The sequence below is a fragment of the Molossus molossus genome, unplaced genomic scaffold (assembly GCF_014108415.1).
Source record: "Molossus molossus isolate mMolMol1 unplaced genomic scaffold, mMolMol1.p scaffold_m16_p_16, whole genome shotgun sequence".
NCBI lineage: Eukaryota > Metazoa > Chordata > Mammalia > Chiroptera > Molossidae > Molossus > Molossus molossus.
In genome coordinates, this window is record NW_023425351.1 from 24,318,439 (window position 1) to 24,339,904 (window position 21,466).

The following is a 21,466-nucleotide window of genomic DNA, read 5'->3' on the forward strand; positions in this document are numbered from 1 at the left end:
GGGTCTCTCCATACCGCAGGCCGACGCTCTAACCGCTGAGCCAAACCGGCCAGGGGAAGGTTAGATTGTTTATTTGAGATTTTTCTTGTTTGTTGAGGTAGACCTGTATTGCTATGAATTTTCTTCTTAGAACTGCTTTGTCTGTGTCCCATAGATTGTTGGGTCATTTTTTTTTTTTTCTCAAGGTATGTTTTTTTTAAATCCTCACCCAAGGATATTTTTTCAGATATCTTCATATAGAGTGGGAGGGGGAGAGAGAGAGACAGACAGAGAGAGAGAAATATTGATATGAGAGAGATGCATTGATTGGCTGCCTCCTGCACAACCCCAGCCAGGGCCAGGGACGAACTGCATCCAAACCCATGACTCATTGGTCTGTGGGCCGATGCTCTAACTGCTGAGCCATAACGGCCAGGGCTCAAGGTATCTTTTGATTTCCTCCTTGATCTCACTGTTAACACATTTATTGTTTAGTAGCAAGTTGATTAGCCTGCACAAGCGTGTATGTTTTTCATTTTCCTTGTAATTCATTTCTACTTTCATACCATTGTGATTGGAGAAGATACTTCATATGATTTCACTCTTCTTACATTTATTGAGATTTGTTTTGTGGTCTAACATGTGGGCTGTCCTGGTAAATGGTCCATTGGCGCTTGAAAAGAATGTATAGTGTTTTGCTTTTGGGTGAAATGTCCTAAAAATATCATTTAAGTCATTTAAGGCCACTGTGTCCTTGTTCCACTTGTCTGGATGATCTATCCACTGATGTCAGTGGGGTATTCAAGTCCTCTACTATGATGTGTTATTGTCAATCTTTCCCTTTATGTTTGTCAATATTTGCTTTATACATACCGGTGCTCTTATGTTGGGTGCATAGATGTTTATAAGAGTTATATCCTATTCCCTGGCCAGTCTTGCTCAGCGGTTAGAGCATCGGCCTGTGGACCGGAGAGTTCCGGGTTCAGTTTCTGCTAAGGGCACGTACCTCCGTTGCAGTTTGACGCTGGCCCCGGTTGGGGTTGTATGGGTGGCAACCACTCGCACATCGATGTTTCTCTCTCTCTCCCTCCCGCTCTATCTGAAGATAAATGCAAAAAAAAAAAAAAAAAAATTCTGTTATTGGATTGATCCTTTTAGCATTATGAAATGTCCTTCTTTGTCTTTTGTTACAGTCTATTTTGTCTGATATTAGTGTTGCTTCTCAAGCCTTTGTTTTGTTTCTCTTTGTATGAAGTATCTTTTTCTGTTCCATTACTTTCAGTCTGTGTGTGTCTTTTGATCTAAGATGGGTATCCTGTAGGCAGCATATGTATGGGTCCTGTTTTTATTTTTTTAAATCTTTTCAGCCATCTTACATATTTTGATTAGAGCATTTAGTCCATTTCCATTTAAGTAATTACTGATAGACATGTAATTGTTGCCTTTTTATTGTTTTTAAATTGTTTTGTAGTTCCCTGTTCCTTTCTTATTTTCTTGCTCTCTTCTCTGTGTGTTGATGACTTTCTGTAATGTTTGGATTTCTTTCTCTTTATTTCTTATCTATCTCTTGTAGATTTTTAACTTGTTGTTACCATGTGTTTCATATATACCAAACTCTGTTTTATAACAGCCTATTTTAAATCGACAGTTCCTTAAGTTAGAATGCATTCTAAAATCAGTACAGTTTTTACCAACTTCCTTAAAAAATATCACCTGAGGATATTTTTTTTTTCCCCATTGATTTTTAGAGGGAGTGGAAGGGGGAGAGAGGTGAGGGAGGGAGGGAGGGAGAGAGCGAGAGCAAGAGTGAGTGAGCGCTCGAGCAGGTACGTGCCCTTGACTAGGAATGTAACCCATGACTTTTGGTGCACAGGCCAACACTCTAACCACTGAGCTGCACCGGCCAGAGTCCTCCCAAGTTGCTTTTAAAATATATATATATATTTTTCTATTGATTTTTAGAGAGAGAGGTAGGAAGGGGGAAAGGGAGAAACATCAATGTGAGAGGGAAGCATTGATTCGCTGCCTCCTACATGCCCCTCACCGGTGATCGAGCCCTTCAACCCAGGTATGTGCCCTGACCTGGAATTGAACCAGCAACCTTTCTGTGCAGGGGATGACACCTAACCAACTGAATCACACTGGCCAGGGCCCAAGTTTATTTTTGTCATTATTTTTGCTGCTTTTGTAAGTATGTTTCTGTGTATTCCTAGATTTATTGTTATGCATATGATGTAATATGTAATCCTACTTTTGTCTTTTAGCATTTATACTAGCTTTATAGTTGGTTAATCTGCTGCTTTACTAAGTGTTTGCCTTTGTCAGTGAGCATTTTTTTTCTATATTTTATTATTAATATTTTTGATCATTTCTTTAAAAAAATTTTTTTTTCTTTATGGATTTTAGAGAGAGAGGAAGGGAGAGGGAGAGAGAGATAGAAACATCGATGAGAGAGAACATCGATTGGCTGCCTCCTGCATGCCCCCCACTGGAGATTTGGCCCAACCTGAGCATGTGCCCTGACTGGGAATCGATGCATGAGTTGACACTCAACCACTGAGCCAACGTCAGCTGGGCTGATCATTTTTTTCTACTTAAAAAGGTACCTTTAATATTTCTTGTAATACTGGTTTGGTGCTGATTAACTTCGTTAGCTTTTTTTTTTGTCTGGGAAGCTCTTCTTTCTCTATAGATTCTAAATGATAGCCTTTCCGGGTAGAGGAAACTTTGTTGTAGGTGTTTTCTTTTCATCAGTTGAACATTTCGAGCCTTTCAAGCCTGCAAAATTTCTTAGAAGTCAAGCTGACAATCTTATGGGAAGCTCCCTTGTACGCAACTAAATGATTTTCCTTCTCTACTTTTAAGATTGTTTTTGTCTTGAACCTTTAGCATTTTAATTATGATGTGTCATTATTTCTTCAGAAAGGTTTTCAATCCCTTGTACTCTCTCTTCTCTTTCTGGTAACCCTATGATGCAAATATTGATATGCTTCTTATTGCCCAAGAGATCCCTAAACTATCCTAAATTTTTGGAATTCTTTTTTCTTTTAGCTGTTCTTAGTGGGTGTTTTGTGATACCTTATCTTCTAGATTGCTGAGTCAGTCCTCTGCTTCATCTAATCCTCAATTGATTCCCTGTAATGTATTTTTCATTTCAGTTCTTGTATTCTTATCTGACTGATTTGTTTTTATGGTTTTAATCTCTTTGTTGAGGTTTCTACCGAGTCCATCTATTTTTTCCTTAGGTTAATTGAGAAAATCCCTATAACCAGTGTTTTGAACTCTGTATCTGGTAGATTGCTTGTGTCCATTTTATTTAGTTCTTTTTCTGGAGTTTTGCCCTACTGTTTCATTTGGGACATGTTTCTTTGTTTCTTCATTTGGCTGACTCCTGTGTTTGTTTCTGTATATTAGGTAGATCTGCTATGTCTCTCAGTCTTGGCAGAGTGGCCTTATGTAATAGGTATTTACTGGTGGCACAATCTCCTTATTCACCTGAGCTGGATACCTTCCTGTTGTAGTTGAGCCCTGATTGCTGTTGGCACATCAGTGTGTGGGACTGACCCTCAGCTTAAGTGGCTGTGAGGGCTGGCTGTGACTATAGCAGACAAGCTCTTGTGTGGGGGCTGACTCTGTGGAGCAGAAGTTCCTTAGTGGGTCGGGCTCTGGTGCCAGCTGAGTCTGCCCTTTGGGTGTGTTGTTTGTGGAACTTTATGGGTGATGCTCTGGTATGATCTGAAGCCAGCCATCAGGTGTGTTAGTTCTGGAGCTTCTTAGGAGGGACTCTAATGCAGGCCAAGGTCCACTGCCATTTGTACCCAGATTTGGGCCACCTAGTGGGAGCTACAAAGTGATCTGCAATTGGTTGTTGTTGTTTGTGCTTGTTTTGGAGTTACTTGGGAGAGGCTATCCTGTGAATCGAGGCTGTCTGCTACTAGTGCTGGGCTTGGGTCCATCTAGTGGGTATCATGATGTGAGCGGAGGCCAGCTGCCACTTGTGCTGAGTTTGTGACCACTTAGTTGAAACTATGTTCCAAGCCAACACTGGCCACAGTTTATCCCAGGCTTGGGGCCACATGACAGGAGTTATAGTGCAAATTGAAACAGGTTGTCCCTTGTGCCATGCTTGGGGCCACTTAGCAAGAGATATACAGCACACCAAGACAAGTAACTGCTTATTTGGGATTGTGGACCTTTGCAAGATTTTAGGAAAGTCCACAGCATAAACCAAGGCAGGGCAATTGTGTGAAGCCACTGGAGGCCACTCAGATCAGGCATGCTATTTGTGTTGAGGAGGGGTCTCAGGTAATCACCAGGGCAGGGTGAATGGTGTTAGCCAAGTTAATGGAGAGCTTACATTTGGAGCCTTTCTGTCCACTTTCCAGATGGGTAAGGGGAATATTCAACAAAGGATCAGTGGCACCTGCCAGCGATTCTGTCTCAGAGATAACTGCCCTGACCTCTGCCCCTTTATTCCTTGCCCTGAAGCCTGTCAATTTAGTTCCTCTCGCACATCCCTTGACTTGCTGCCCCAGCACTGGAGCCCAGTCTGAGCATGGGCTCCTCAAAAAGAACACCTGGGACTCCAGCAGCCCTCCAACTCACTCGGACATAAACCATGCTAGTTTTCACAGCCAGATGTTATGGGGACTCCTTGGACGTTTTACCCTGGGCTGGGGAGCCTGATATGAAGCTGGGGACCCCTTGCCCTTCACAGGGGGACTTCTGTAACTAAGATATCCCTTCTCATTCTTAATTGTCACACTGTTGGTGCAGGCCTCCCCATTCTGCATTTTTGCCTCTCCATCAGTCTTCTTGTGTCTACTTCTGTGAATTGTGTTTAGCTAGTCTTCAGGTGGTTCTCAGTGATGGTTGTTTGGTTGTTCTATAATTTAATTTTAATTTTGATACTGTTGTGGGAGGAGATGAGCACAGTGTTTACCTACTTTACCATCTTGACCAGTGCTCTTATCACTTAGGAATTTATAAGGGTTTTAGGAGCCTGTGTCAGGAATGGGGTCAAAGATAAATATTAGAGCAAGAGATGCTCCCAATATTCTTATCACTTAGGAAATTGCAAGGGTTGTAGGTATTCTGTGCTAGGAACTGGGGGTGGAGACCAATATATATTTTTTCTATTACTTAACATTCTCCCAGTCCTGTCCTTCAGTTTCTCTTATTAAAGCAGTTTTTCATATATAATTTCATGACTAGACTGTGCACACATGTATATAGCCCTCTCTTCTTTTTTTATATGTGGTAGTATAGATCCTCATCTGCATTTATAGATACTGCTTTTATGATTAATAGTATAGGGACATGATCATGACCTCTGACGAATAAGAAGCAACCTAATGCATCTATTGACAGACCTGGAGCAGTTACTGTCTGCTGTTAAGGTTTCCACTACAGATGCGAGAAAAAAAGTGTCCTTGCCCTTTCTGTCTGTCTGATTATGGCAGACAAGATTGAATGGGGGAATACAGGAGGAAAAAATGGTAACACGGGAATAAAACTGGAGAGATAATTTTTGCAACTGAGAAATAATGGTGTAAACAGTGAAAAGCCTGTTGTTGTTTTTTCCAAAAAAGAATCTAAAATTTGAGTAAAAAAAGTCAGCCTACTCTGGAATAAAACTGTTAATAACCCACCTTATCTCTGGGTGAAAGGAAAGTTCATTGTGTAGCAAACTGATTGGTACTTGCAGTAGGTTATAGAAGGTGTCAAATAGCACTTACTGTATTATATTGAAGTTATCGACTTCCTTGTTTTTGGTCTACGTGCTGTGCCTTTGGGCAAGGACTTACCCTTCTATTTTTTTTTTTTTTTTATCCTTACCTGAGGACATTTTTTTGCATTTATCTTCAGATGTGGGAGAGGGAGGGAGAGGGGGAAAGAGAGAGAGAGAAACATCGACGTGAGAGAGACACATTGGCTTGTTGCCACCCACATGACCCCAACCAGGGCCAGGGACAAACTGCATCCAAGGTACGTGCCCTTAGCGGGAACCGAACCCAGGACTCTCTAGTCCGTGGGCCAACGCTCTAACCGTTGAGCCAAACTGGCCAGGGCAAGGACTTACACTTCTTAACAGAGCAGCCCTGCCTATCCTTAGAAAGGCCTGCCTATAAGGCCCTGGCTCTTGGCTATTATCTGAAACCTAGCTAGTAAACAGTTTTCTATACTGATATAAAACTTTCCTTAAATGATAACAGTAGTTCATTGTGCCCAAACTGTTTTGTATAAACCATGTGATTTATGCAGAATAACTTCTTTCCTTTTGGGAAGTCTTGGTAGTGCTAGGCAGAAGGTGCCTATGTGACCACCTGCTAATAAAAGCCTAGGGCACTGAGTCTGTAATGAGCTACCCTGGTAGGCAACACTTCACGTGGGTTGTCACAACTTCTTGCTGGAGGAATTAGGCTCAACCTAGGTGATTCCACTGGGAAAAACTCTTGGAAGTTTGCTCTTAGTTTTCTCTGGGTTTTGCCCTCTGTGCCTTTTTCCTTTGCTAATTTTGCTTTGTACTGTTTCACTGTAATAAGCTGTAATTGTGAATATAATGACTTCTGCATTCTGTGAGTCTTTCTGGTTTTTGAGGACTCCCAACACACTTCAGTCTTTTCTGGTTCCTTTTCAGCACCCTCACCTCTAAACTTTGGGTACTCTAGGACTTTGTTTTCAGTGTCTGTAGTCCTGAGGTGTTTTTGCCCACCATTTCTGGGCAGTGTCTCTCACTGTTACGTCAAAATGCCATTGATCATCATTTCAGACTCCAAAATGCACCAGATTTATTTTATCTTTCATGCTGTGAAGTCATTTTGGATATTTGCAAGGAAAAAGATTATAGATTACTGAAGTAAGATAAGAGATTTTACTCTTGTTACTAGAAATTATTTGATATGATTTTAAAAAATTAATTTTGCCCTGGCCAGTTTGGCTCAGCGGTTAGAGCCTTGGCCTGCGGTCTGGAGAGACCGGGGTTCAGTTCCCTCTAAGGGCACGTACCTTGGTTGCAGTTTGTCCCCGGCCCTGATTGGGTTGCGTGGGTGGCAGCCACTCGATGTGTCCCGTTCACGTCGATGTTTCTCTCTCTTCCCCTCCCACTCTATCTGAACAAAATATCAAAAAATGTCCTCGAGTGAGGATAAAAAAAATAAATAAATAAAAAAAAATAAAAAAAAATAAAAATAAAAAATTAATTTTAAATATAGTTAATGGAAATTTGGAAAGGAAATAATTATAAAGAAGAAAATAATTACGTTGTAATTTAAAAATAAAATCAGAAAGGAGCAATAGCAGAATTTTACATTTGCAGAGAAGCTCTAGAGTTGAGACTAAGCCAAAAAATGAATATAAAGACTTTTGAAAATAGACAAAAGGAAATAGTTGATTTTTTACTAATTTTTACTTGTACTTTTTAATTATTTTTTTTAAGCATATGTAGTCTTAGGTTTCTCTTATTACACACTAAATCCCAGACATTCTGCCTCTTTTGTTCAGTTTGCACAAGTGGGTGATTTGTAATACCGTTCAGCTATGAATACAGTGTTCTACTCAATTAATGTATTGATATCTCTTTTTTTACAGAAAGAATGATTTTAGTAACTTTTTTATTTTATTCATATCTCTTGATAAGTCACCTGCTTGTGGAAAGGCCTATTATTATTTCTTATAATTTGCTCTTTATTCTATATAATGCTTTTTCATGATAATATAATAATGAGAAAAGGAAACTAAATGTCCCGTGGTAATTTGTTTTATTAAGTGTTTATTATGAGTGCTATGTTGGGAGGTATATGGATTTTTAAAAGATTGTTTTAAATATTTTATCTAACTCACAAACACTAGAGAAACCAAATACTTGTAATTGATGTAGTTCTGAAACATAATGTTAACTATCTTAGAGTCATTTGTGTTATACTTGGTGAGGTGACATCACTTCAAATGACTCTAAGATGACATTTAAGGCCTTACTTGCCAACAGAACCATCAGAAGACAGCTGCTCTGAATAATTAAGTCACACCGTGTTTCTTAGCTCTTTAAGTTCACTGACATGCCATTGTTAATGCATAGCTTTAAGTGAACAGAAATATTTAAATTGTTCCCATATAGTTCTTAATTTTATTTTGATGACTTACCTTTAATGCCATAAAATGTTGGTACTGGATGACAAAAATAAGAATTAAAAAGCTATGCCCTGGCCAGTTTGGCTCAGCGGTTAGAGCGTCGGCCTGTGGTCCGGAGAGACCCGGGTTCGGTTCCCGCTGAGGGCACGTACTTCGGTTGCAGTTTGTCCCCGGCCCTGGTTGGTCGTGCGGGTGGCAGCCACTCGATGTGTCCCTTTCACGTCGATGTTTCTCTCTCTCTCTCCCTTCCTCTCTCTCCCTCCCACTCTATCTGTACAAAAATGGAAAAATATCCTCGGGTGAGGATAAAAAAAAAAAAAAAAAAAAAGCTAGTATTTTCTGTTGACTAAATCTTACATTAATAAAATTATAAATCAGAAGACCTACATTCTTTTTAAAAGACAATTATTACAGTACTATTTGAATGAATGGTAAAAAGCAAATACTCTTGATAAATAAAAGTAAACTTAGTATGAACAGTAATTTATAAATGAAAATGAATCACTTTTTTTTTTTTATTCTTTCATATAAGTCTGCCAAGCAAAATTGAAAAACAGTAGTAAAATCCACCTTAAACATAATGACTTTTTAGAAAGCTGTAAATTACTTGTTGTTCCTAAGAGGAAAGCCTGGCACATTGGGAGGCATCATCCTCACTGCATGTTTTTTTCTCTTTGACAGAGTAGAGCATCCTTTGTGACTTTGTAACTAGAGATAGGAACTGTGGTTACTAGTTATTATGCTTCCTCTCTCTGTGCAGTTAGACTAAAAGCAAAAATAAATACTAAAAATAGTGTGTCCTTCCTTTCTCTCGTTCCTTCCTCATACTCAGGCATTCATTCATATATTCATTCTACCTTTAGTCAGGGAACATTTCTGGGGTGCAAGTTGTGTGCCAGGCATTATAAAATTGTATACAGCATGGACTTGGCTTTAATGGATTTTATAGTTAGTTTCTTTTGTGGTACTCCATTCTCAAAGTAAGAATTAAAGCTTTCTCTCTTTAGGCTTAAATTCTGTATCTTTAAAAATAAGGTTTAGATTCCTTTGTGAGGAAAGAATGCCTGTCTAGGATGAGTTAAAATTCCAAGCATATGGAATGCTTTAGATTCTTTTGGAAAGAGATCTGGGAGCCTGAGTGAGAGGTGTCCTAAGGAATCCTCTGTTATACCTTCATCAAGAGTTAAGTAGGCTAGAAGTGTTTATAAAGAGAATTCCACAGTGTTTATAGTGGAATGTGGAATTTAGTATTACAGAAAAATCAATAGACATTCATACAACTTTGGCCTTTTGCCCCTGAAATATTTCAGTGATGTAATAATGCAGTGATATGACACACTCATAAGTTCCCATCATTTAGCTGCATTATGAAGAATAAGGCACAAAAATGGCAACATCCTTATCAGTTCATAAACTGCAGCCACTTACTTTATGTGCATTGGTTGTAGCTGACTCTCTAAGGAAAATTTTTATTTTGTTTAGAAATAATAATTTTTTATACTATAGTATTATATAGTAGGACTAAAAAAGGTAGAGCAGCTTCAGAAATCAAATACTTATCTGATATCGATGCTTCTTGACATAGTATTTTAGTATTTAAAATATTTGAAAAGTAATGTGATTATAGCAGCTTTATTGAGATATCATTGATAGCGTAAAATTTACTCATTAAATTATACAATTTAGTGTTTTTTAGCATATTTATAAGTTATGCAGGCATTACTATTGTCACTGTCCAAAATGTAATTTTATTTTTGAACTCTATGTAAGGAAACACGGCTTGAAATTGAAGTTTTTTTTAAAAATTATCCTTTCACAGAGCTTTTTTTTGGGATGATGAAAACATTTTGGAAATGAACAGTGATGATGATTGTACATTTTCAGTGAACCTAATGGCACTGAATTGTACACCTATAATAAAGTGGTAAATTTTATATTACGTATATTTTAGCACAGTAAAAATTAATATCCATATATGTGAAATCAAAATTGGTAGCTTAGCTTGAAAAGTTTTTGGAAATTTCAATCTGAGCCATGCGTTGTCCTAATTTTTCTCAAAAATGTCATAGAAAGGATATTTTTATAGGTTAAAAATCATGTTAATTTTCAGATTGAAAACAGGCATTAAATTGTTGTAGGTATTTTTATAGACATTTCAGTAGAATTAACTGACGTAAATATTTTTATCCTCACCCGAGGATATTTTTCAATTGATTTTTTTTTTTTTTTTTTAGATAGAGTGGGAGGAAGAGAGGACGGGAGAAAGAGAGAGCGAGAGAGAGAAACATTGATGTAAGAGAGACACACTTGACTGGTTGCCTCCCACATAATCCCAACTAGGACCAGAGATCGAACCCACAACTGAGGTACGTGTCCTTGACTGGATATTGAACCCACGACTCTTTGGTCCATGGGCCGATGGCTCCAACCACTGAGCCAAACCGGCCAGCCCTAAATATTTTCTATGCTTTAATTTCTCTGTTTTTGGAAAAGCAAGGTGCCAAACAATGCAGAACCATTATCTAAGGGGGGAATAAGTAAATATAATACACAAACATGTGTGCGCACACACATATGCAAACAAACAAGATAATATATGTAGTATCTGTTTATATAGATGTGTAAAAAGTCTCTGGAAGGAGTCAGAAAGAAACAATAATGGTGGTAGTTCTGGGCAGGAGGAGAGCTGGGGGGCTGCGGTTCATGGGGTGGGAGCAATATTTTCCAATAAAAAATTTATTATCTAGATCCCAGTCTCAGAATCAACATGACTTTGTTCCTTCCTACTGTGCTTTGTTACAGGAGATTGTATTGAAATTGAGATTGGTTTCAAATGAGCTACATTGCTTTAAGAAGTTATTTTCTTTCTAGGACTTGATTATGGATTGAGTTTACCACTTGGGGAAGACTATGAACGGAAGAAACATAAACTTAAAGAAGAATTGCGGCAAGATTACAGACGCTATCTTACTCAGGTAAATAGTTCTGTTAACTAGTTGAGTCTTATGCTTCAAAAGTTATCTGTTTTCCTAAGGTTTTATATGTGTTAAGTTTTAGGTTTTCAGTGGCATCCAGCAGTGGGATGTTACAGAGAGAGTTGAGTGACATGAATGACACTAACAGAAAGAATTGGTGCTGAGAACTGGTGCCGTGGAAGAGCAGACTCTCGATTTTTTGAAGTAGGGCAGTGGGTTCTAATTTTAAATGGAATCATAAATTCTGGTTGGTAATATCTGTAAAGTTATCATGGGTTAAGGTAGCCTAACCATGTATTAAAATAACAAATGAAGTTTTAGTTGCTAATTACTTTTCTTTTTTTTTTTTATTTTTTATCCTCATCCAAGGATATTTTTCCTTTTTTTGTACAGATAGAGTGGGAGGGAGAGAGAGGAAGGGAGAGAGAGAAACATCGACGTGAAGGGACACATCGAGTGGCTGCCACCCGCACGACCAACCAGGGCCGGGGACAAACTGCAACCGAAGTACGTGCCCCCAGCGGGAACCGAACCCGGGTCTCTCCAGACCGCAGGCTGACGCTCTAACCGCTGAGCCAAACTGGCCAGGGCTAGTTGCTAATTACTTTTCTATGAGAGCTAAGTTTAACATATTTACCCACCAAAGTCTTTGCTTTATGATTTAATCTGTATATTTAGCAGAACTCTTGTTTTTAGTACATTTTGTTCAATTATATAATAGCTAAACTGAAGATTTATTATAAGGTTTAAAACGCAGTTTACTTTTTAGGTTATAAAATTACTTTAAATATGCATGATGTTTGTAGTCATCCTAAGATAGTCTTTAGTTTTTTAACTACTTTATAATGTTTGTTCCAAATTTATAAATGCTCTCTTATTTATTCTGATCTGCACATGGAGAGAAAGGACTTTGAATACATTTTTTCAATGGTTTGTTTCCCTTGACTTTAGGGTATTACAGAAGCAAAGAGAAAGGTAGGGTTACCTGCAAAATGTTTTCCTTTAGATTCATTTTAGATCTAGTAGCTTGCCATCATTGGCACCTGTGATAGTGCTGCTCTCCCATGAAAAAAATAGCTTCATTTGTGATTTTGAGACTATAGAATGGTACCATTTTATGATTTTGCTTTGAGCAAGATGACATTATAATTTTCCATTAATCCAGTTAAGCATTATTTTTGATTTCTGCTTTGCCTTTGTTTTTGTTGCTTTCTTATGCATCCTTTAGAAATATTCTACATCTATTGTAGTCCATTTGTTTTCATCATGCCAGTTTTGTTTTTCAAATATTGCTGTAGTCACATTAAGATTCATAAAATAATAGGATATTCAAGATACTCTAAGATGTTTTTGAACTATGTGTTGTCAGAATTTGGATCACTTCATATTTTTGCATCCAAACCTGTGGATTGCATTTGTAAATTTATATTGGAAAACAAAGACAGTTTTATAAAACTTCTTAAAAAGAATCTCACGACATCCATTCATTGTTCAACAAACACTTTTTAAAGATTTACCATGAAGATGAATCAGGTATGAATACTGTCTTCAAGGGGCTTAGAATATAGCTGTGGAGTTAACATTTATGCAATTCAGAAAGTGATCACTCTAAATAAGAAAGATAGAATGATTAGGAAAAGCCTCAAAGTGTTATTTTGTAAGAATTGTAGGATAGAATTTGTATGTTCTAGAGGGTGAATCGAGGGAGGAGGGGAAGTTTTTCTGATATAGAGTTTAGAATAAAGGAGGACTTGGGGGTAGACTTTAGCTTTTTATGAACGAGGCATATTAGGTTTACCAGCCTGATTGAGTTAGATTCTTCTTTTTTATTTTTTTATACTTCACCTGAGGATATTTTTCTGTTTATCATTAGATAGAGTGGGAGGGAGGGGGAGAGAGAGAGAGACGGAGAGAAACATCAATGTGATAGAGCCACATCGACTGGTTGCCTCCTGCATGACCCGACCAGGGTGTAGGACAAACCGCAACCGAGGTACATGTCTTTGACTGGAATTGAACCCGTGACTCATTGGTTCATGGGCCAACCCTCTAACCGTTGAGCCAAACCAGCCAGGGTGAATTTGATTCTTCTTTAGAGTAATAAGAAGTAATGATGTGGATAGAATAGGATCTGGTTAGAAGGCAGTTGATTTTTAACTTGGTGTATGATAGGCAGTGGTGAAACATTGTGCTTAAGCAGCCTGTGAGGAGCTTGATAACTGTTTTAGGACAGTTCTGTATGTTAGAGACTTTTATCTTCTTGTCTTAAATTAATACTGCAGATTTTTAACTGATCTCCTTCCATTAATTGTTATTCCACTCTCCATGCTGCTTTCCAGAATGATTCTGCCCTTTACCTATTTAAATACCTCAATGTCTTTTCACTCTCTCTCTCCAGGATAAAAATTAGAATCCTGTAGGATGGCATGCAAGGTCTTTCATGTTCCAGCCTGCCTCCCTGGCCTTGTATCTCCTTATCGTCCCCACCCCACTCTTTATTGGGTGGGGTTTTCCTTGGATATCTATCATTTTCACTTGTGGATTTTACATTACTTCATAGATACATAATTTTTTAAAAAAAGTATGGTAGTGGGAGGCATAAGAAGAAATTGCCTTTACAAAAGGGAAGATCAAGGAGTACAAATATTTAAATTTAAAGGGCTGCCCTGGCCAGTTTGGCTCAGCGGTTAGAGCGTTGGCCTGCGGTCCGGAGAGACCCGGGTTCGGTTCCCGCTAAGGGCACGTACTTCGGTTGCAGTTTGTCCCCGGCCCTGGTTGGTCGTATGGGTGGCAGCCACTCGATGTGTCCCTTCACATCGATGTTTCTCTCTCTCTCTCCCTCCCACTCTATCTGTACAAAAAATGGAAAAATATCCTCGGGTGAGGATAAAAAACAAAAACAACAAAATTTAAAGGGCTGTGAAGGAGTTTTTGATGTTGGATTATCAGGAATGTAGTTGTGGTAAAGGAACAGTAGTTCCTTAATATGAAAGACACAGTTTTGGTTGACATCTCAGAAAATGGTAGTGGAAAGGAAAGCAAAGGACGAAGAAAATTACATAGGATATGGGGAGGTGGCTGCAGTGGTTTCCTCAGCTCCTGGGTCATGCACACTTTCCAAGTCCTATTCTTTCTGTATTTCTTGTGGCTTCTGGAAGCCAGGCTTGTAGATAGTAAGGTTATTTCTAAAAAAAATCAGATCTTTAAATTTTGGCAATGAGAAACATTAAAAAACAATTACCATCTCCATCATCTTTCTTGTTTTCAGAATGAAAGACACTTGACCATGTAACAGGAAGGATGTATTCTCAGAAGAGCAGTTGTTAAATTGAATCAGTAAATTTATAATTTCAGCCCAGTCTTCTTTCCTGAACTTCTGCCTATTTGACATTTTCACTTAGAAATCTAATGAGTATCTTATGTCGAACATATCTAAAAAAGGAAATTCTAGATTTCTGTTTTTCCCAGTCCCATTACTTGGAAACCTGGACTACCTGTAGTCAGTTCTTTTTATATATTTATTTTGTCATAGCACTTATCACCTTCTAAAGAACATTAACAAAAGACTAATAGGTCATTGAGAATGAAGAATATCTTCTTAGAAGAGGAATATGAATTAAGAAACAGTTTTTTTTCTTATGCTTTATAAAATTATCTTGAATCAATAGATACATATGTACTGCAAATAAAAATTAAGACCTGATTCTTCTCTTCAGGGATTTGTTGATTGGAAGAAAATTCTCTTTTTTCTAATTGTGATCTGTCTTCATCTCCATTTTATTTTTTTGCTCTGCATAATATAATAGCTTAGAATACTGAACTTAAAGACACATTTATGAAACATTTTATGAAGGCAATTAAATGATATCCTTTTATGTGTATATATACAGAAAAATTTTCTATCCACATGTGAAACAGATGCATCCACTCTGGGAGTTTCTCTTCCTATTGGTGACAGATTATCTGCCAAGGTAGGTGGATGGGAGTAGTTATTCTGGGTAACAGTTTTATGAGGGTTCAAAATCATGAAAGAACATATTCTAAATTTAAATGCATACAGAAGATTACATCATTTTCTGTACTTGAATATATATATATTCCCCCCCCAAAAAAAATCTGTAGAGTCTCTAGTTATGCTGTTTAAAAATATATTTTGAACATTACATTTGTAAGCATGTAATATATATTTCTTTAATATGTTGATCAATTAAATATTCAGAATTCACATTATTCAGTGTTGGTCCCTGAGCTATAAAGTTTATGCTCTGTAACACAGTGAGATGAGTGGATAGGAGGGTATACTGAGCTTTTCTGTAGGGTGATCTGAATGTCTCTTTCTGTTATTCCACAAATACCTGTACATACTCTTTAGAGGTTTCACTAGAACATTTACATTATAATATTTTACTGTCTATGATAGCTTAACCTTTTTATGTTTTCAGTGGGTACTAGCAGGTCTTTTGGGAAGGGGTGGAGGTTGGAGTAGGAGATAGCTCTGAGAAGGAAAGTAACCTGGTTGGATCTTCTTGGGAACATGTTATTGACAGACTTCCTGGCAAACACATTGTGTATTTATTAGTGGAAAAGATTTGTTTATGGTGCTTTTGACATAGTGCATGTGGATTGTCTCAGATTGCTGTTGATAAATCACAAATCCATGGATTTATGGGGCATGGCCACTTGGAAAATGTCATCTGAGCTATGCAACTACTGAAGTGTAAAATGCAGTTCTTTCACAAGTGAAGCAGCTCCCTTCTATTAGTGACCTTGTGTTAATTTGGACCTAAGCATGGCATAATGTGTATTTTAACATGACAAGAAAGGGGACCTGCACTGGTCTATAACCTCCTGCTTCTCTGGTGCTTTGCTGCTATTACTATTCTTGAAATTATTAGTAAAATTTGATTCTGGGTAAGATCTCTGATTTGTGTGTCTGATTTAACATTAAGGTACTGTTTCCTGAAGTTGAAGTTAATATTGTTTTTTGGTGTCTTTTAAGGAAAGGTTGAAACTTGAACGCAACAAAGAATACAATCAGTTTCTCAGGGGTAAGGAAGAATCCACTGAAAAGTTTAGACAGGTAGAAAAGACAGGTTTAGAGGTAGGTATTGTGCTTATAAAGTAAATCTTTAACACTACAAGATGAATATTTTATGCTTACTTGAAATATTTTTGTTAGATATTTCACTTGGTTTTTAATGTAATATTTAAAAAAGCCAAATTGAACCAAACACGGGACATTTAAATATTCAGTTTTGCTAATGGTTTTATCTCATATTGAAGAACTTACCTTACTTTTTAACATGAACTGCATGGGGGAGATTTAATTTTAGCGAATGGTTTTAAGTGATTTTTGTTTAAGTGTTTTGTTTTTTTTTTGTTTGTTTTTTTAATGTTGACAATTTATAAGTATATATCTTCCAAATTTAAGAATGGTTGATGTTACAAGGGCCAAAAATTTACTACCTTCTGAATTCTTTGTGTTGAGATTTTTTTTTTTTTGTTAACCCTCACTCGATATTTGTCCATTGGTTTTTTTTTCTTTCTTTTAGACTGGTAGGTAGGGAGGGAGGAGGGAGGAGGGAGGAGGGAGGAGAGAGAGAGAGAAACCTCAATATGAGAGAGACACATGATTGGTTGCCGCCTGCACAACCCTGACCCAGGCCAGTGCTCAAACCTGCAACCCAGGTATGTGCCCTTGACTGAACTGGCCAGGGCTGTGTTGAGAAGAATTTAACTTGAAATATTTTGAAGCAATATTTAACTGCCAAAGTATGATGAAGGATAGCAATTTGCATTTAGTTTATCTTCTCTTTTTGTAGCCACTTTATCCATATTACTGGTGCCTGTATATTTAATATTTATTAAGTGTTATTAAAGGATAAGTTTTCTGCCCTGTCCGGTGTTGCTCAGTGGTTAGAGAGGTGGCCCGTATACTGAAGGGTCTTGGATTTGATTTCCAGGCAAGGGTGTGTACCTCGGTTGCAGGTTCGATCCCTGGACCCAGTTGGGGTGCTTTCGGGAAGCAACCAATCAGTGATTCTCCCTATCTCCCTCCCTTCCACTCTCTCTAAAAAAAAAGTCAGTGGAAAAATATATCCTCTGGTGAGGATTAACAACATAAAAATAAAGATAAATTTTCTAATGTTAGATATTTCTTATGGGTGATTAAGCCTTAAAGTCGAGATGATAAATAGACTAAGCATCATTTGCGTGTTTAATTACCTCTTAAGACATAGCACCTCATTAAGATGTTTCTTTTTTTTTTTTAATTGACCAGCACAAAAATCAAAGAAATAAAAAACCTATTAGTCAAGTTAAACCTGATTTACCTTCACAAATACAAACATCTTGCCAAAATTCAGAAGATCCTAGGAGAGATGTCTTAACGCCTTCAGAGACATATGAAGAGCTTCTAAACCAAAGACGACTAGAGGAGGACAGATACCGACAACTAGATGATGAAATTGAATTGAGGAATAGAAGAGTCATTAAAAAAACAAATGAAGTGGACATTTCCAATAAAAAACATCAAAGGTTTGCCAGCAAGATTGACATTCCAGATAGAAGATTTGACAGGTTTAATGAGGATCGTGTCTTCGACAGACAGTATTATAGACCAGACCAAGATCCTGAAGTAAGTGAAGAAATGGACGAGAGGTTTAGATATGAAAGTGATTTTGATAGAAGACCTTTGAGAGTGTATACAAATGACAGGTATTTACAACTTCATTTTTATTTTATTAACTTGCTCAATGTTATTGTTACTTTTTATCAATATATTAGGAAGTTTCATTCGATTTACATATTCTAAGATGCTGTCAGCTTTAAGTTACACCATTATGTTATGTGCCACTGAGGTAACAAAGAAAACAACCAAGATGGGGAGAAAAGGACCCTGTTATAAAGCTGGAACACTGAAAAGCTACAGCCTTTATGTAAAATTAAATAGGAGATAAACTTTCCCACAGAAATGGACAGACAAGAAACTTTCATGTCTCAAACTTGGCACTGAGTAGAGGGAGTGAAAAAATAACTTCATGAGAATTGAATGGTCAGCCAGTACTGATTCAGATTTGCAGTCTGAATTCATGCTGCCAGTATTGTCCAAAAAACCTCGAGGCGAGAATTCAGTTGTCTCACATTCACAGTGCCCCTAGATGACTGACTGGACAGTAAATCCTCTCTGCAAGAACTTGACCTAAGACCAGGTTCATGGCTAGTTTCACATATTAGAATGTGGGATGAAAACGACACCTTAAAATTCATAGAATACAGTTTATTCCTTTCATTTTCCTATGCTCTAAATCCTTTTATTAATATATTTCTTTGTTTTTAAGTTACTTACTGAATATTTAAGTGAAATGGCGCTAATTTTATTGATCAGATTTTCACATGCTTTTTACTTTCTTTGGATGATTGTTTTCGTAATACTATTTGTAATTTCTTATTTTTGTTTAGTCATTTATCTTAATACTTAAAACTTGTTATACTTCAACCTAACCTTTGATTTGGAGATAGAGATATGGCAGGCTCCCATATTTGTCATTGATTTGTTAAGGGTTGAATCTAAATTTGGAGCAGTTAAGGGGGCCTGTTTCATTTGTTCAAATAGATTACTTTTTTTTAGTATTTTAGGAAATTTTCTGAGCTGTAATGCTGCACATTCAGTATTCTAATTATTAATAACACAAAGCCTTTATGCTTTTTTGTGTTCTCTTTATTCTGTAGCTATTATGTTCTGCTCACCCAGTTTTTAAAAATATTCACCTGGATTTAGGTAACTTGAGGAAGGATTAGAATTTTGCAATGCCAACAGTAGTTATCTCTGATTTGAATCCAATTATTTATACTTTAGAAAATGCTCCAAATCCTATAATGTGTTATATTTGAAAATGTTTATATCCGAAGGTAGTCAAAGGCAGCTTAGCCTAAAAAGCTCAACTGGGAAACTACAGGTAATCTTGGACTCTTGGTGCTCCCTTCTTTGTACATGGTACTTTTTTTCTTTATCGTGTTTGTTCACCTTTAGAGTGTAATGTAATGCACACTTTTTAAGTTTGGAATTTCAGGAAACTTATTATGAGGTTGTTGCTTTGTTTTTCATGTATTTAATCTACTCTGTAATTATGTGCTGTGATCATTTTATACATAAACTAACAAATGAATTTCAACTTAATTATTTGAGCACTATCTTAGTTTCTTATGTAGCCCATAAAGGAAATGAACCTTTTCTGTATTATCTTTCCAAAGCAGTATTTTCAGATTCATTTAAACTTAAGAATGAGTGAGAATAATTCCTGTCACACATTTCAAAATTTCTAAAAGTATTTCTTCAAAACGTAAATTATTATTATATGTTATTTCCATTTTGTTAATGCGTATATCTCTAAATGTAAGGTTTGTCACATATGTCTGCATGGCGATTGATGTTAAAATTGAATTTCTGTATATCAGTTTTGTGGACTTCTTATTTCCAGAAAAAAAAAATCACATTGATCATTCAGTACGTTTTATTTAATAGGCAGAGTGGTTGACAGGAAAATGACTTTCTTGTTAATGAAGTTTTTTAAACTAAAGGAATGTGTAACTGCATTTGGTCTCTTGATCTAGCCATTTATTCTTAATATACTATAATCTTAACCAGAAATTCTTGACAAAAAATTATTATAAATGATTGTGAGAAATGCAAAATTAAATTTTCCTTTGTTCTAAGTTTTCCCTCTTTTTTCCTTCTAAAAGTCAGCATGTGATAAATTCTAGTTATGATTTTTAATAATTTTTTATTTATATTTTTTGGTTTTAGTTTTTTTTAATCATCCTATAAACTTTTTCAAATACCATAAATGTATTTATTAATGATACGTTTTCCCACTTTAAATATGGGAAAGAAAGCTAAAGCCCAGAGATGATTTTACTTTTCTAAACTAATCATTGATCACTGGTAGTGTTTTTAATAGTTAACAAGGTAGTTGACTTTGCTTGATAGTTGCATTCTGTATGTGTGTGTATTATTTATTTATACATATTTACCAACTTAATTAAAATTTCTGTTTTAGGAGCTTTTTGAAGTTGAATGTAATAGTGTATCTAATAATACTTAGAAATGTGTAGGCTTTTAAAATATAGTCATCCTAGTCTTTATTATTTATTAACTTGAGTTACAGAAGTTAATATATTACTATCTTATATTTTACTTTATAACCAGAGTTAATGACTAAAGGACATTTTTAGCATTAAAAATGCTGGTTTTTTTGTTTGTTTAGTTTTTATATGATTAATGCAGTTTGCACTTCAGTTTAACTCTTGATATTTGTTAGTTTGTAATCTTAAGTCATTTAATAAAGTTCTGAGATAACACTCCATCTGAAATTAGAATCTGTGTGTTAGCCACATAGGTTTTTAGTGGAGGACATTTTGAGAAGTGCATGCTTAATATGAAAACATAAATGAAGAGAAATGGTTTATTAGAATATGAGTTACTTAAACTGGTATTATTTTTAAAAAAAATATATATAGTCGTTAATTTTCATATATTTTTGGAAGGAACATTTTAAATATTGTCCCCACTTTAAAGATGGGGTTGATATTAGAAAAATCCTGTTATGGAAATAAAATAAATGTAAAAATTGGGAAATCACTGCAAACAATGAGACAAAAACAGTTAATATCTCAGTATTTTTCTTCAAACTTCTGTGGTCTTGCAGAATTCATTCACATTAGAGACATTCTTGATATGAAAACAAGGTGGTATAACCATTATAAATTAGGTGAATTCTTTTAAGTAAGGAGACAGTAGATTCTTCCTCTCTATGAGCTGTATCAATCTAGGACCAACAGATGGTAAATATTTTGTTTTTATAATATATTAATCTGGATAGCAAAAACATTGTAAATTTATTTTTGAAGTAGTTTGTTTGATTCTGTGGCTTATTAAGAAAAAAAGATGGTTATTCATTATCATTTAGGAGTTATTTATTCACATGTAAGTTAGCTGAAAATACCTTTGGTTTTAAACAATTCACTTTTCTTCTGTAAGAGACTAATGTTTTTTATAAGATAAATGTGTTAATTTTTAGAGTAAACTTAGCCTCTAACCTATACCTGGTTTCTTTGGGCTTTGAGATTTGAACCTAATTCAAGGACATAGAGAAAAAAGATTTTTCCATTTAATGTAACCTTTAACTTTTTTTTTGATAGTGGTAGGATGGTGAAACTATTTTATTCCCTCCTGCAAATTTCATTTGCTATGTCAAAGTAGGCAAAGTTTTTTTTTTTGGTAAAGGTCTGTCCCTTGCTGACAAAACCCAATGGATTGAGGTGTGGTAAGTGAACCTATGCATTTAAAGTCATAGACTATTTAGTTAGTTCTGGGTCACAGG

The 21,466-nt window shown here is 36.2% G+C and overlaps 1 protein-coding gene and 1 non-coding gene across 7 annotated transcripts in view; both read left to right on the top strand.

The window, feature by feature from the left end:
• CSPP1 (centrosome and spindle pole associated protein 1) overlaps positions 1–21,466 on the top strand; it is a 120,279-nt gene that overhangs the window by 22,388 nt on the left and 76,425 nt on the right. For 4 of the 6 annotated variants that reach the window (XM_036263916.1, XM_036263920.1, XM_036263917.1 and 1 more), the window contains exons 4-7: positions 10,981–11,084; positions 14,975–15,055; positions 16,084–16,185; positions 17,365–17,801. In XM_036263916.1, the coding sequence (XP_036119809.1) occupies positions 10,981–11,084; positions 14,975–15,055; positions 16,084–16,185; positions 17,365–17,801 (724 nt within the window). Of the gene's footprint in view, positions 1–10,437; positions 10,476–10,980; positions 11,085–14,974; positions 15,056–16,083; positions 16,186–17,364; positions 17,802–21,466 lie in introns of those variants that run through there. The other 2 variants (XM_036263922.1, XM_036263921.1) reach the window with 2 other exon arrangements.
• Positions 5,334–5,467, top strand: LOC118631915. The gene has a single exon (XR_004959917.1). It is a non-coding gene; the product is annotated as a small nucleolar RNA SNORA31 (small nucleolar RNA).